Source organism: Manduca sexta, chromosome 15 (genome assembly GCF_014839805.1).
Source record: "Manduca sexta isolate Smith_Timp_Sample1 chromosome 15, JHU_Msex_v1.0, whole genome shotgun sequence".
Classification (NCBI taxonomy): domain Eukaryota; kingdom Metazoa; phylum Arthropoda; class Insecta; order Lepidoptera; family Sphingidae; genus Manduca; species Manduca sexta.
The window spans coordinates 13,876,394-13,893,959 of NC_051129.1; the positions used below are offsets into that span (position 1 = coordinate 13,876,394).

The 17,566-nt window shown below is 35.1% G+C and overlaps 1 protein-coding gene across 1 annotated transcript in view; it reads left to right on the forward strand.

The window, feature by feature from the left end:
• Nucleotides 1-303: 303 nt before the first annotated feature.
• LOC115447897 (tRNA dimethylallyltransferase) overlaps nucleotides 304-17,566 on the forward strand; it is a 165,816-nt gene continuing 148,553 nt past the window's right edge. The window contains exon 1 of the mRNA XM_037438992.1: nucleotides 304-488. Coding sequence (XP_037294889.1) covers nucleotides 351-488 — 138 coding nt within the window. The 5' untranslated portion in view covers nucleotides 304-350. The remainder of the gene's footprint in view (nucleotides 489-17,566) is intronic.

Sequence of the window (17,566 nt, forward strand, 5' to 3'; positions counted from 1 at the left end):
ATTTAAAATAAAATAAGTAGTTAAAATATTCAAGCGTTGTTAAATAACAACTATATAAAAACTACGAAGGTGCCGATGGATTTCGTGCATAATCATCTCTATGGGGGGTAAGTATCTACTTAAGCGTGCTAGTAAGATTAAGACGAATTCCTGTTACGCCCATTAATTATGTCTAAAAATGAGAACAGCTTTAAACAAAACAAGTATGTACAGTTTTAAATGATAAAAGAATATTATTATAGTGAGATTTTCTTTGGCTGTAAGAAAACATACGTGTGCCTGGGTGAGATTATGACATCTAACGTCAAAAGTCAAAACAACAGTGAAGTTGGTGCGTGTGGGCTATAACTATGGCTCTTCGAACAGTGATATCTTCTCGGATTCCTATGGTGATAATATTAGGTGCGACAGGCACAGGAAAGACAAAACTAAGTTTGGAATTGGCTCAGAGGTTCGAAGCGGAGATTATCAATGCTGATTCAATGCAGGTACGTAGAAAACTGGCTACATTCTAACCTCAAAGATTTTTGCTGTGTATCGTTGTTTCTATTAAAGTTTTGACGCTAATAATTGATTCTACAAAGGGATATGTTTATTAGGTTCATTATTAATGAGTACCTTGAAAGATAAATATAATTTTATTATAAAAATCTTATTGTGTTTTAGAAAGTGCAACATAACCTATAAAAATGTGTTTTGGTCATACTTTGAGCCTGTAATTACATATATCCATCACTTTTAAGTGAAATTATGATAGAATAGGTACCCTAGTTACATGTATGTATTAGTTACCTAGTAAACTGCAACCAAAACAGAATATCTTATTCTTTAAAACATAACTAATATATATTTTTATATTCATCAATTACAATAAACATCTTAATATTATACTACTTTTTTCTAAATATAATCCCTTACATTTATTTTCTGTACATTCATATTTTTTAATTATTTCTTATATGTTGAGACATTACCCCACAATACCGCTTCCGCAGTTTGCCTGTTGGAATGTAACAAACTTAAGGCCTGTGTTTTTGCATAAAGTCTTATGTTCAAGTATTAATATCATCTGTTTATATTTTTAGCCTCCATTTTTTAATTTGTAAAGAAGGATAAACTCATCTTGCTTTGTCTTTATTCATTTTTTAAATTCTTCACAGACTTCTCAATATACGAATATAGTTTGCCCCTGGCGATAACTGCAGTGTCTCTCAAAAAAATATATACAAACATAATATAATTGAGTAACACTAAAACACAGTTCAGTTATTATGTATTTTGAATAAAATATGGTTTTATAATGAATATATACGAAACTAAACATTTATTCGGCGGCAATAACAATCTTTGTATTTTACTACCTGGGCGGCAATGGAAACATAATTTATATTACATTGCAAACATCCATGGAGTTTTTACTTATTATCAGTCGAACCATTTTCTTCTTAACTATCATTCTACAATAAATTCTGCATTTATTTTTGAATATGATTTTTCATCCCATTTTATTGTTGCTTTTATGACTTTAAATATATATTTTTTTTACGGTACACAGCGGCTAGACTGTCACTAGTAGTGCTGATGTCTATGGGTAACGGTGCCCCAAAAAATTATGTGGGCATTAGCTGGTCTGCATTTTGAGCATTCAAAAACTTTCTAAAATGGCTAGTATTCGTTATTTAGAGAGTATGGGTATGGTTCTATTGTTTCTGGGGAGATGATGCTTAAGATCAGGCTTGCAGTGTCCATGCCTCTACCTTCAGTTGAGAAAAAATGTACCTATATAATTGTTTATCTAGTTATCAGGTGTGCTTGAAAACTCTCAGGTGTGAATAAAAATATTAATATTCATAACATGGTTATGGAATAATAAGTCAGATCTTCTGACTGAATCTGACCTATAGTGACATAAAAGTTGACACTGACTGACAGAGTGTGACCTTTTTATTGCTAATTTATTTATACAGACACTGACTGAGTCGGATCAATATTGATAATGTTATTCAATACACTTGAAAGAATATGAGTGGGTTTTTTCACCTTAGGTCCTTGTTGGGTATTGAAGTCATTAAATTCATTTAATTTCCTTGACATCTTCCCAACAAATATAGTTCGATTCTAAATATAATTACATCATCCATAAATAGATAAAAACTAGTTATTATATTACCACCATTTGGTCGCTACATGAGCATTTTCAATTTTATTCCCACATCTGTTCACATCCAGTTTAGTTTCAAATTAATTTGGTTTACACTACCATTTTCGGCGGGCACTAAAATTTCGTCCCTACTTTGGGTCCAAACATGATTGGTGCTAACTTAACTACTATCTAGAACACGTTTGACAACTATGTTTGTTATGTCTAAGGGAATCGTGTATTGAGATAATTAAATTGCGTGATACTTTAAATACTTTTTTATTTCTTATATTTCTTATATTGTTCAGTCTAGAATTTAGAGGGTGACCAATTTGTATTTTTGCTAGTGTCAGTTTTTTCGTTTTTTCCCGCTACCACAACCTGATACCATAATATCCAAAAGACTAATAGAGAGTATCCTATAAAACATAGTTCGAATGCAAGTAGGATTTAAGCAATTGTTTATGGAGACAGAAGGTTAGGTTATATGTTTTGTCTTTGACAATAAACAATAACAAAGAACTTTAAACAATATGTAATAGTAAGTCTAGATTCGAAATAATGATTTGCAGTTTATTCCACACCTATTTATAGGTATGTACAAAGTTACAAGCTATAAATAAAATTCTATACTTAAAACGTCTAAGATGAATCCGAATTTGCTGCCAAAAGAGCGATTGCTTTGTGTTTCAAATAACGTTTTGTATAAACTTGCATAAATACAATATTTCTTTTTTATTACCTTGACAAATTGACTATGCCGATCTTCGATAAGAAATAGTACTGCAATATCGCATTATTTTAATTGTAAGATTAGAAAATAATTTGAGTATGTACATACTTCAAAGCTTTTCCGCTATAGGTCAGTCATCAGACAAGGTTGGGATGCTCTCACCAACATATCCAAATGTATTTCTGAACAGAGAAATTATCGTCGCTATCGAATCAAAATATAGAATTTTGGTTTTTATTAAAAAATAATGCAAACGGTCATGTTTACAAATTTTCATGTAGTAGTTACTATTGTTTTTAAAGATATTATGGTTCAATACTAAGTAAGATTATGCCCTTTCTGAAAAAAAAACTTTTTTCATTTTTTGTGTTCCCTGAAACAGGGTATTTAAACATACATTTTGATATGACAGCGACGTTATATCGCTGAATCGATCTCGAAAACATAATCTGGAACTAATTTAAGAATTCTGTTACAACACTAAATTTCTTATTTACTAGAGATGATTTCACCAAGAAGACGTTACGATGAATCGATCGCGATGACCCATTACCCACGAACACGCACACAATAAAATCATTATAAGGGATGTTATTAATAATCCTCCACAGTTTATAGTCGATAACTGACCAATCCAACGCGTAGGAGATAATAAATCGTTATGGCATGTCTAATAGCTTAAACGGCCCAATTGGCTTGTAAAAAAACGGACACGAGTCGTGATTGATTTCGTGCGATTCTATCGAGGTTATATGTGGTGTCCATGACTGGTCTTACAAAGATACAGTCCATCTAAATTGCCTTCGCACAGGTGATATCATCTGTTGGCTAGACGTATCTTGACATACAAAAAACGGTTAATTTACAATGTTATTTCACAAGCTTTTGATTAAAGTTCCGATTCAAAAGGTTTTACTGATTATAACGTTCTCATTACACGTAGTAACAACGAAATACGGAATAAAGAAATATGTTACAAAGGAACCAAATAAACGTAACAAAATGTTACAAAAGTATTTTTTATCCAAACATTCCGAACGATATTGGGGGGTCAACGGTCTTTTTCATCTACAAGAAAGTACGAAATAAAAACATACGAATTAATTTAACATCCTACGCTCAAAGCGAACTGGCGATTCGGTAAAAAACGGACAAAAACTGGATGAACGACTGCCTCTAGTATAGATCATCATCGATCACTATTTTAGTCTGCATATCGGTTAGAATAAATCAGAAGATGTGTATTGTATGTTTGTACGTAATGATTTATACATCCGAAAGAATATTTTTGAAAACGGAAATGAAATACGCAATTGTTCCAATCCCAGTTCCCACGTAATATGTTTTTTTCTCGTTTTTCGTCGAAATATAATTATATATAGTTGAAGTATCATAGTTAAGATGGTTCGGAACCAGTATCAGATATTTTGTATTATACATATATAACATATATTATATCCTTTCTAATGTTTAAACTTGGAAACGTTCCTATGATCAGATGTATGGATTTTTGCTAGAAGTTTTCGCCTAAACCCCTGTACGGATTTAATTATAATTTGACACATAAGTATACCATGTCCTGGATTAACTTAAAGGCTACTTAATGACCGGGTAAAGTGCACAATTTTGTTTCTATACGGAGACGGTTATGTGACTTCACTGCACCTGAGGTAAGCAGGCTTCAGATAGAGTATCCACTGACGAGAGATGATTATCCCTCTACAACCGACACAATTATGCCGGCCTGTTTAAAATCCGTTATACTCAGGTTGACCCACGAACGTGACATTTACTTGAGTTACCAGAGCGGATTTTACACCATGTGTAAAGTCAGCAACAAAAATGACTGAACAAATTCAAAACATCGAAACGTTTTTACAAATAAAATAAAAATACTTTTTTTTTTAATCTAAAATAAAGTGAACTCGTTGAAGTTTATTTTAGTAAAGTAAAAACGACTCCAGTGGTCCCTATCCAGGCGGATACAACTGTGCTACCACCAGCATTATTTATTCTAAAGTAGGTCTTTCACACCGGTGGAGCCGCTAACAGACACCGGATACAACAAAATTATTGGTGTTCATTTTTTCGCTTGCTTAAAGATCAGAAGATTCCAGGTTCGAATCTTGGCAATGTGACCATTATGTAATTATTGATTCTCGGTACATTTTTTAGAGTATAATCATTAATCAACTCGCCCAAATTTTAGTGCTTCAAGATATCTTAGTTCTAATCTTATACGTCAATCGTCTAGGTCTTAATTCTGTCCATTTAAGTGCCGGCGAGCTGCATTACGCCGCAGTTATCGTCGATTAAAAAATAAACCATTCCATTCTAAAAATTAAGCACTAATGCTTTTCCGGTTATAATCACGCAAGCTAATGTCGCGGTCGTAAGAAAGTCCGCTCACGGCGCCGACATACGCGATGTGGTAACCACGGCTCGGACTCCTTATGTGGTAATTACTGGAGTGACCACTCGCCACGCCCCGCTACCATGTTCAAATGAAAAGAATTACGATGGTCAGATGATGAATTTGAATTGTTCAGCGATGGATTTTGTAGAAGGTTGTGATGTGGGATTGTTTTGGGATATGTTTTATGAAAGGTTATGTCGTCGGTTTAAACCATTTATTTCTCCACACACACATAAATACAACAAAAAAAAGTATAAAAGAAAAAAAAACACACACACAGTTAACAATACCAGGCACACATTGAAATGTAATTGACTTGAGCGACATTTTTTGGTGATACTAAGTTTCATACATAATTAAAATCAGCACTTTTTTTTTTTTAAAGTTAAAATTTTTCCAAAAAAAAATGTTGCTTACGTCAATTTGCCTTTCAACCGTCGATGTGTATATAATTTAAAAAGTTTAAAGTTGTTGCTTTATCGAATAAACAGTTAACAAAGTTAGTTTTGTTTGATATTAATTTCCTATAAGCTTTTAGTTTCCTTGAGAATCAAATTATTTCTAGTTCCTAGTAAGAGGCAACAACTCTTATTGGAACTTCTCATATAAGTGCGCAACCAGCATCTATAATATTTGTACACGTCGTGGAATTTGGCTTCCGACCAACGAATGCCGTTTCACCATTCACTTATAAATTGGAAATAAAAATCACTATATGCCATAATAAGCCTTATTTCAATGACAGACACGGCTAAATGGTCAATTCAAAGTTCCTACAAATAGACATACATCAAGAGCGAGGTGACACTACAAGCTATCAAATTCAAATAAAATCATAAAAAGCGCCTTACTTTATACATTATTCAAGTACATAAATCTGGGTAAACGTTTGTTCTAGAGATAATCTCTGAGACGGACATTAAATCTAAATTCGCACGGTAAAAAAACACGATAAATCTAGATTAGTATGTTCTCATGGTAGTAAAGATGCATTAATTGGGGTATGTGTATGGGTATGCAGGTTCCCAGTACCAATATCATGTTCGAGTTTGTCTACACAAGTTATATAACCAGACGTCGTGAGATGCCGAACAACCTTCGGACGGGTCGCTGCCGTCACAGTATACACCAAACTCGGAGATCTACGCGCTCGTAAATATTCAAAACTTGGTTCTGAATAATGTAGAGCAACGAGTTAATTGTTTCTAGGGATCGAAAAGTAGTGATTGGGCGCTATTTTTCGTCGTCTTTGATGGAAGATCGTTAGATATAGAAAAATTAAGAAAATTGCGCAGAAAACTGGAAAATTTCAGAAAATTTAACGACTTTTAATTTCGCGTTTTTGACCAATATTGATGAAATTTTTAATGTGATTTAGATCCTGGATGGTTAAGATTCACAATTGGAGCTGATAGGTGGCGCTGTAGTCGGATTCTAGGATTTTATCTCCTCTTTAGAACATAGCTCTATCAGGACCGCTAATACATAATATTTTACGTAAAATCTTTAGAGCTAGTTCGATGAAAATTCTTTAATATGTACGTAGAACTTTATCCAGCGTATAGAGTTTGTTTCATCAAAATCGACCGTCAAGTTACGAAGGTATTCAAGTTTAACGCTCGTACCTGCATAATAAGAAACTTCGTCATTCGAACGGAGCTGCGGGTAAAAGCTAGTGAATGAATAATGCCAGCCGACATAGCCAATGCACGTAAATTTCGTCTTGTTCAATTCTGTTAGTCTAAAGGTCAAATATAACGACAGCTTCTAATTTATGTACATTACGTTCATTAAATTAATTCAGAATTAATCGTGTCTGATCTGTTTTATTTATATTTGATTAACAATCGACATCTGCCTGGAAAATTACTGAACGCTATTTAAAATATAAAATGCTGATTCGTATTTTAATTATATGGACTTATTGATGGGTTCCTAAAATCTCTGGATGATCAACACAGGGGATTGAGTCATGTATCAAGATCGCGATAGTTACATGCAATCTTGGTTGCGTATGATAATTGGAGGCGACACTGGTGACACGGCTGCTATTTATATTGCTTACGATGTAAAACAAAAGACTCGGACTTATAGGAAAATGGGAACCCGTATTGGAATTTTAGATCTCTATAACATATATGGGTTAGCTGCATTCTTATATAAGAGCATAAGTACAGCTGCGTTTCTATAAAAAATAAGAAAAATAAATTTTACGTCGAACTAGTAATTTCGCAAGGACTTTTCTGTCGTCAATAAATCAACAACCCGTGGAGAAGCTGTAAAAAACACCACAGCAACACGATTTTATAAATGTCAACATAATTTTAATATTAATATAAAAGATGTTAAAGATATTCATTTAAGTATTATGAATCAAATTAGTATTGATATCGATGAACGATCAGGTTATCTGTCCATCACGTATTTGCGTTTGATGTTATTTATTATGTCGCATGTCTGTGTTTGGACAGATCTGAGGACAATACTCTTCGTGACATTATGGTTAAAACTTCACGAGTGTCTGACACAAATTTACGTCTAGGCCCCAAACTGTTCCATTAGCGTCCCGACGTTAGTTTTGTATAACGCGATAAACTATTTTTTGTGCACAACGATAATTTTATGTTAAATTTTGATGCTCGTGTGTGAAGATGATAATTTTTTGGATAAATGTAGTAAATTAATTACAGTGTTGATATTTCCTTTTTGAAAGCTATTGCAGCGACTCATTTGTGTTTGTTACCTTATTGTTCATAGTAGTGTTTAATGTTTTATTAGTGATAAGAATATTATTACTGAACCACTCATAATTGTTAGCATAAAACAGCAAATTTGTTCATATGATCAGCTGAATGGATTTCAATGCAGGATTACTAATGCATGAAACTAAATTCCATTGAACATAATGATACTATAAAGTATTCGAGACATATGACGAGAAGGCGTAAATAAAGCAAATAAAATTCTGCCCTGGTGAACTCTCAGAATACCACGTTAAACATAATCCAGATAATGATGATTTCTATGTTTACATCGTTTCCTAAAAGTTGTAAATTTATGTTTTTTTTTATCATCATTCCCAAATATTGTGCCTGCGTAACACACGTAATTATTTTTAATTAGGGTCCAGTTAAGCCGTGGATTAGGTCCCGCGTTTTGTTTGTTTTCTCCCGCGGTACCAACGTATCCGTTTAATCCCATCTGACTGATGTGTTGCGAAATTAAGGTCATGAAGTTTGATATTAACTGGTATTATTATGTTGCCGTTTATCCGATTTAGATCGGCCGAGTTAAATAACAGATTGTTTATATACTGAGTCAGTGGTTAAGGTAATCTAGATAGTTCAGAATCTGGTATATGTTGGTATTTTGTGTGTTGCTAAAGTTATCTATTTGCCGGTTTTCGTATATCACTCCTATTTCGTCTTCTCACTTTGGTCTTCCATATATTACGTCATTCGATGGTATCATGAGTATCATTGCAATTTAGACGTCAAACTAGCAGCATTCCATTTTTAGAATTTCACGTTAATGATAATCTGTTGATGTAACATCTTAACAGTCGCAGTAGAAACTAAATTATTAAACAAACAGATTGCAAGTGGCACACCAGGTGCATTTACGTGGAAATCTGTGAATTTAGGTGGCATGAGTTGTTTAATGGGCAGAATGGTGTTAACGGGAGCGTTAATAGACTACAAACAATAACTGTTTACATGAAGATGAATGCATTAGTCATTGTAATAGCTCCAACTTCAATGAGTCAAGTGAGCGTCATAGAAAGTGTGTTGGATATATTTTTAGGTCTAGTTTTATGATTAGAATTTATGACTAGGATGTTTCTTCTCATTGGTCTAATGATATTGTAAAATTTCTAAGATTCAGTGCAGTATCATATTCAATCTCTGTTATTGTATTCGGTTTAACGTCAATAATGCATTTAAGTATGTTAGTTAAACGTTATTTCTCATGTAAGTGAATGTAATTCTTTTTGAAAAACAAATGTATGAAACCATAAATTAATGAAACCTGAATTTCTGATTGCAAAATATTAATTTGTGAGTTTTTCGATTTATGTCCCATCTTGCTAGCCACGATAGTTCTTAGACAAATACTTCGCCTAATAAGAACCTGTTATTAAGAAGAGTGTTCAGCTCTAATAAGTCAAAGAAAAGTGTTTCTAATTCAACCATAGTATAAAACTTGGATGAGATAATGGGGGTAATATCCATCATACTCGCAGTCTATACGTACCCATATCTAAGGCCCTTACATTACACAGGAATCGCGTCCCAATTATTCCCAAACTCAAAACGGTAACATCTGCGCCGTTCACATATACTATGATAAATTCGGCAAGTGTGCGCGGGCGCTTTGGTGTTTGCATTCCGCCTCGGGTTCGATGTCTTGGCCAAGGCCAGCGGCGCGTTCCCGTCACCCCGCGGCGCCTCCGTCCACTGACCAGTGCCGCTTGTGTCCTTCCTAGTTCCTTCTTGTTTATTCTCGAATGTCCTGTTCCAAGGACAGTGTGCTTATTGTTTTGTTATCGTACTGTTTAAAAGGATCTAGGGCCTATGAGTGTTTGGCACATATATTAAAATCGATAATTAAAAAATGGTTTATAATGGCGCTTATAGTAGTGACACGTTTTGCTTAATTATTTCACAAAATACAATTTCCTAAAAACCTAGTACATAATGTGTGCATATTTAATTGCAAATATATGCATTTAATTGTCCCGGTTTGATGCCGTTTTGCGCAGTCCGGTTATATCGCGATTTGAATTTCAAGTTTTCTTATTTGGACAAGCTATCAATACAAACTATGTAAGTGCAATGTACGGGAATTTTCTTACATTACGTAAGCACTACTTTATAATCAAAGCGATATGATATGCTATCAGTTTTTATGTGTTTCGCAGTTATACGACCATATTTAATTCAAGCACCGCATATTTAGGGGCCCCAATTAAATCACCAGTAACTTAGTGCCCAGTAATACGAAATATTTTCGCTTATCTTTGCTTAATTTCGCTCGCTCTACTTGCGTTATGGTTCCAGTGCACTAATAGGGTTGAAAGGAGACTTTAGAAACCGTTTAAAGAATGCCTACACGAAGGGAATGTTTCTGATTTATAAATCACACTGCTTATTAAAATATATTTTAATAATTTATATACCCAGCAGTGTCGTTTTTCTCGATGCGGGGATTGCATTCGCCAGCGAATTAGATGCTGTGAAATATTTGTTAAATTGTTTTTTTTTCTCTACTCGCAACACCTGATGATAAGCGGAGAAGGGTCCAGATAAAGAGTCGACTGAAGAGATAATTATCCCTCGTCAGTCAACACAATTATGCCGGCCTGTTTGCAACATATGTACACAAAAAAAACCGAAATAACAATTTATTAATTATACTGTAAATATTAGAGTTGATCAATTTTAGTATAACAAAAACTGGTGGTATCTTCCAAAGAACCTTACCCAATATTGAGGATGTCCACACAAACCGATTATTTGTAAAGTAAATACAAACAGTATTAAGTTTATTCGACGGGCATGTAAACAGACCTAATGCCAAGGTCGACCTTCGGAAGTACCGCGGAACTTCTTGTGTTCAAACTATAAATAAATGCGCACTTAAATCGTTTGCTGGTGAGAATTTGAAAGGGTGGACACGTGTATTTCAAATTGTTTGATATACATTTAATTTGTTCAATACAGGAATTTATTTGAGAGGAAAAGACACTAATGTTTCCGATGGTAGGTGATCATAGTTGCCAGTAAACGTCCAGATTACCAAAGGAATTGTAGATACGTTGCCACTGAGTAGACATAAGTTCTTCTATTAAAGGTCTTTAAATAATGTACGCTAGAAAATGCTGAAGCGAAAACTAGTTCCACAACGATTGACCAATTTTCCATTGAGTTTTATTTTTATAATTTTATATGACGAGACGAGCTAATCACAGCCAATCTGCTGGTGGTAGGGTGTATTTTATATCCGTCCGGATAGCGACCACCGTATACAAGGTGTTAAAACCCGCCATAGTGGCCTACGTAAGTATTGCGTTTCTGGATCAGCCTGTGTATATCTTGTTCCAACAGGCCAACGTAATCCGACTGTCGAGGGGTAATCATCTCTCGTCAGTCGACATTCTATTGGACTCCACTCCAGTGGGGTCACTTTGCCGTGTCTTATGAAAAAACATCTGCTTCAATAGTATAGTGCACGCTACATAGAACTTCGAGACTAATCCTGCAGTGCTAAATTGCTCTGGTCTTTCTAAGACATTGTATTTTAACTTTCTTCGCAGACTGAGTCTACCATGCCAGAATTGAGATGTACACACACATACTCATGCCATTTATCTTCGTAGGGTAGGCAGAGTCGCAATTGGTGTGCCCACATTTTTCCGTGGGTATTCTGTCCCAAGTGATAGCCTATCACCATATCGAGTGCGAATTTCAAACCAGGCTAATACTCCGTTCTTTTTTCTCTCAGAATTTAACTCGTTCTCACTCCTTCCACCGGGGGGGTGAGTGGAACGGTAATATAAGGTGCTCTCGGGGGTAAGTATAGCATCATCCCAATCGACCAGCAAGGTCCTCAACGCCCCATTGATTCGCCTTCTACGACAGGCAGGTGATACCGTGGCGGAATACTGGAGATGTTTTTAATCCACAAGGAACAGAGATGTAACCTTTCATATTTGACAGTACTATCCAGTACAGCACATTGATAGCTATAGTTTACGGCTTATCATCCAAACTGCCCGAGTTGAAAACCCTTTTACCCAGTAGTGGGGGACGTTTGTTAGTTATGTAAAACAGTTGTCGTAGGCGTAAGTGTCGTTTAAACCACGGGCTACCGGACAAATGGTCAGGATGTTGACCTTGGAAAATCCTCTAGACATTTTCCTCAACGGTTACTGCATAGTTAAAATAGTTGAGCGGATTATTTAACATAATTTTGACCTTTAGCGACATATCGTCTTGTTGGCTAAGTAGCGGAATCCGGTTTTGTACCGTGAGTTTCTGGATTTTATCCCCAGATTGGGCAATACGATTTTCTGTGTTGATATTTGCAAAAACACCTTAGTTTCTGGTTTGCTCATTATCACATACAAGAATGTGGGGTGTACTAGTTGCGCCTCTGCCGAACCCTTCGTCTATAGAGGCGTGTGTAAACGTTCGTATGTAGTATGTAGTACGAGTAGTAAAATAAATTCCATCAGGCGCAAACCGGTTCACCCTTCTATAAATCGCAATCCGCCACAGACCACCCAAAGTACGTTTTTGTATGGCAAAGGCCGACGAACGAGAAAATACGTGTGATGGTAAATACTCCTTGTTCATTAATGGACCGGGAAGTGTGCCTACGATTTTGAATAATGTATCACCCTTGAATTATATGCTGTCTACGGTTGAGCACGGCCTCCTTTACTTATAACAGGGTTCAGGCCTTGTTCCAAAATGCTGGTGTAGTGGATCGGTTTAGAAGACAGGAATTCTTGTGTTTTCAGACCAGCTCTCCGTGATTGGTTCCCTCAGAGGGTATCGATGTGAAGCAGTCACATCTAAGCCAATTTTTTTATACAACGTGCATGCATAATATTGCTCCGACTCTAAATTAAGGCATAAGAGTTGGAAGAAAAGGAGGATGGTATGTGATAAATTTTCATGAATAATCACAATTTGATTGAAATGCGAAATGGTCTTTATTTAGGGAACAGAAATTGGATACAGGTGCTATATTTTTTATGTATACGTGCTCAGCTAAGTGACCCCAATGCATCTAATGACAAGTTAAGTGAGGTCCAAGAGAATATAAAATGACGAGAGATGATTAACTTTCGGCAATCGACACAATTATGCCGGCCTGTTGGAACCGGATTTGCACAGGCTCATCCCAGAATGCGACACACTTACGTAGGCCATTATGGCGTGTTTTAACACCTTGTGTACAGTGGTCGCTATCTGGGCGGATATAAAATATATATTATCACCAGCAAATAAAATATCTTGATCATCCAGGAATTTCACATATACCACGCGATTTTACACTCCACAAAGAGTTCTTGAATCAAACCTTGATCGCGCCAGTCCATGTATTATGCTGTAGACTTTAGAAAAAACTGGTTATATCATTTTCTCAGTTACCACATACCACACCGATATGGGCATAATAATCATCGACATTATTTTTAAGGAAAAAGTGTATAATATTAATATTTTAATCAAGTTTTTGCACGTTCGTAATAGTAACTACATTTAATTTTACAACCGTTATTTATGGTATATGTTCCTTACGTAAACGTCCTCCTTTCGTTCGTTAGGTACTAATTTTGGTTAATTTTATGGTAGCAGGCTTTCAATTTTGCCAATCTACAGCGGAGAAAGGTGATGGAAGGTTATCTGACGTAAGAAGAACATCTAAGCTGGCATATATTGTAGGTAATGTATTTTATTTACATTCATTCGATACTCGTTCATATTTGTTCCGAAGCAATTTTTTTTATTAACTGATTTCACAAAAGATGTGCTAATTTCGACCAGTATGTATATGTGTCCGCGATTTTCAACAACTGATTCGATTTGGATGCGGTTTTCGTTCTTTAAATGTATATCAGGTATTTTAAACCAAACAAACACCCATCATGTATTTACCCGCGAAGGGATATTGTAGAGGCGCAACCAAGGCACCCACTTTTCGCCAAGTGTGTTCCGTCCCATGATGTGATAGAGCGCAAGCCTATCGCCATATCGGGCACTTATTCCAGACTCCGAACTGATACTGAGCAGACGAACTCAAATATAACTCTTGCCTGACCCGGAAGTCGAACCCAGGATCTCAGAGCGCTGCCGTACTGCGCTTGCAATATAACAACGCCACCGAGGCAGTCGTATTTAGGTATTTTAAACGATTGAATATAACATTTTTATCCAAATTCACATTGTTCTGTATTCGACCCGCATCTACATGTGGCCGCGATTTTTCTCATCATCATAATTTGAACTAATGACGCATAACATTTCCAAAAACTAATCTGAACCACAAACTCGAAAAAGATGCTAACGTTTTCCTGCAACAGTAAGGCACCTTCCGAACAGGTTTTACGATTATGCAAAATAATGCGACAGACGATTTACCGCGAGGTTTTCGTGTACGCCATACATGAGTGTTGACGTGACATCATGAGCTCCAACGCACATGCTCGATCTCTGATTCACGAGGCGGTGCACTGGCCGCGGTGGTTGGAAAAAAATCGCAGATGTTTCTAGTGATGCGACTGGGTGCGAATTTTGCAAAAGCGAATGTGGCGTTTGATTCATTGAAATTCGTAGATAGGAAGAAAGTCCTGCCCGTGACCACAAAGGCTGCAGTCTTCGAAACGTCGAGAGAAAACTAAAGTATTAAAACCTCGATAAAATCCGAAAAATAGTTGAATTAGAAAGAAAAGATTTATTATGGCACACGAACAGTATAACGTGCATATAGTAACAAAAATAAAAACATAAAACTAGAACTATAAATTGTACCTATTGTGCCAACAATGGGATCCCTCATTCGGCTTCTTGCTGGAGTACCAGTATGATACCGCAGCTGATTTTCAATGAGGCATCCCGGGTGACGTACCGTAGATAGTGATTTGAGATTGTTTTTTTTTTTAATCATGTGTAATTCGCCAATATTTGTTTTGGATTTTGTAGAATTACCAATGTTGTGTTTTTTTAGATTCATAGAATATTGCTGTACTTATTTTCAAGTAATTTTTGGTATTATTATTTAAAGCTGAAGGATTTGTTTGGACGCGCTAATCTCAGGAACTACGGGGTTCGAATTGAATAATTATTTTAGTGTTGGATAGCCCATTTATCGAGGCTATATAACACCATGCTATGACCAATAGGAGCGGAGCATCAATGAAAAATGTTGCAGAAACTATCTTCCTATGTTTCTATCCCGGGAAAATATACAGCGGGATTTTTATCCCGGAAAACTCATTCACGCGGGCAGTGCCGCGAGAAAAAGCTAGTGAAGTTCATTTTCCAATTATGTATCAACTTTGTGATCAATATCTTTAACTACAAAATATTTTCACTTTCAGAAAAAGTCATCCGCGTTAAAGTATACGAATTTTTCCCATCACTATAACGAATGAATGAATAATTGCTTTTTATTCATGGATGTGAATTAAATGATACATCGTTTATTAATGTTAAACATATCGTTTAGTTTTGACTAGAATGTATTTATGTCCAAGGCGCGATTTCGGAAGTATATTTCTTTATAGTATTATTGGGTCCAACATTTGTCATACAAATAAAGTTATGCCGTCCACACATGGTTCGGAAAACTGATCGATATGAAGTGTACAGTTAAATAGTACTGGGAAATTGCAACGTGCGTCGCAACATTATTCGGTCATCATCGACTCCTTGATGGTAACCGCAACTAAGAAATAATTGTAGTATTTTTAACTAGCCGATCGTAAGTACTGTTCTCAGAGCCTGAATGTTTTGGATTTGTTACATTGTCAATACAAATGTTGGTCGAATATTTGAAGAATCGATTAAACATTTAAGTTCGATTTGATCGAGTTTTTTCACAGTTATTGCAGAGTTTATTTAGTTCAAACTCGAATTAGATTTCAATCTTATGATGTAATAATATGTTTTGTAATTTTTTGAGCATTAAAATTCTATAATCCTAATTGAAATGATATTAAATTATATTTTCAATATTTTACACTCTCTTTAAAATAAATGAAACAGAATTAGTTATTACATCAAATAACAAGAACTTTGCCGTCTGAGACAAATTAAATATTAATAAATACGTACGAAATCTTGTGCCGAAATCACAGTAAATTTATTTAAATACGTCTTGTCAACATAATAGTCCGTCGTTTAAGTTCAAGGCCCTAGGATACGTTTTCCTTATTTAAATTTTGTATTATTTGCACAAAATGGTATAAGTGCGTCATATCTTGATACATTATTTTAGAACAAGTAAAAACCTAATGAAATTGATAACAGATTGAAGTTAAACCAGACTACCTACTGGATGGACCGTTAACACGTCTGGCTTTGGGGCTAATAATAAAAAATAAATATAAAAAAATAAAGATTTGCCGTAGAATTTATATTTATGTGAGATTGAAAAAAACATGTGTTTTGGGACTTACATCCAATGGATTTTTTTTGGAATTGAGCCGTCTGTATTCACCATTATATTAGTTTGGTTTCTGCCTTATTAGGTCTATTGCCTATTAGGTATTAGGCTATTAGGTCTTGGGACATCAAGGCCTTATGTCAAGAACAAAAAATGCTGCAAAATTTATGTTGCATTCATTAATGTGTCTAATTTTCATATATTTCACGATGGTCTATTCATTTCTTCTTATAACAGCCTACGATTTAACTAAGAGTCTAAAATTTAATCAACAACACCGCTAGCCGCTACTAAATCACATTATCAACTAATCCCACCTGCCCATTTACGTTTTATTACATCAAATCCCCCGTGATTACCCAACGTCGCCATATTAGCCGCGTCATCGAGATTATAGTTTGGAATCGTGAGATGATTCAATTCAACCTCATTCGCAATGCAGAATGTAAATAAATAGTAAAACTACTGCGTGTTGTCTGCCTGCCAAGAGTTGGAGCGATTTGTGCCAACGCGTCCTTGTGGACTTGTCTTTGTTTGGTTATTATTTTTGGTGTTGTTGCCTTTTCAGGTGATGGTTTTTTGCTGTGTCATGGGATTTTGTTTCTTGTCTAAGGGGTTCTAAGGGTTTTATTAATCGAGACATATGGTTTTGCAAATTTGTAAGAATTTCTTTATTTTAATTGTTTGATTGGATTCATTCTATGATTTCAAAAGTGTAGCGATTTCAGGCGACGTTTAGATTTTCACTTTTTTTGTTTTGATAATTTTACTAGTTCTGTGATCCGAACTTATTTGGTTACTTCGATTCCGGGAATAAATGGCAAATCTTATTTTAATAAGACTTCGTTGAGTCTAAATATATACTTTGAAGATCAGATTTTAGTCAAATAAGATGTATTATAACGATAAAATAATGGAGATATCTAAAGGGCTAATGTAGAATTTGCTAAATGATTTCAATTTATACGATTTCGCGCCAATGTTAAAAGGATTCAGCCTTTGGTCTTAGTTCACCTAAATGTTAAATGAAAACATTCACACAATAAATTTAATCACCCGAATGTATTGTTTAAAGAAGTAATTTGCGTGTACAAAAAAA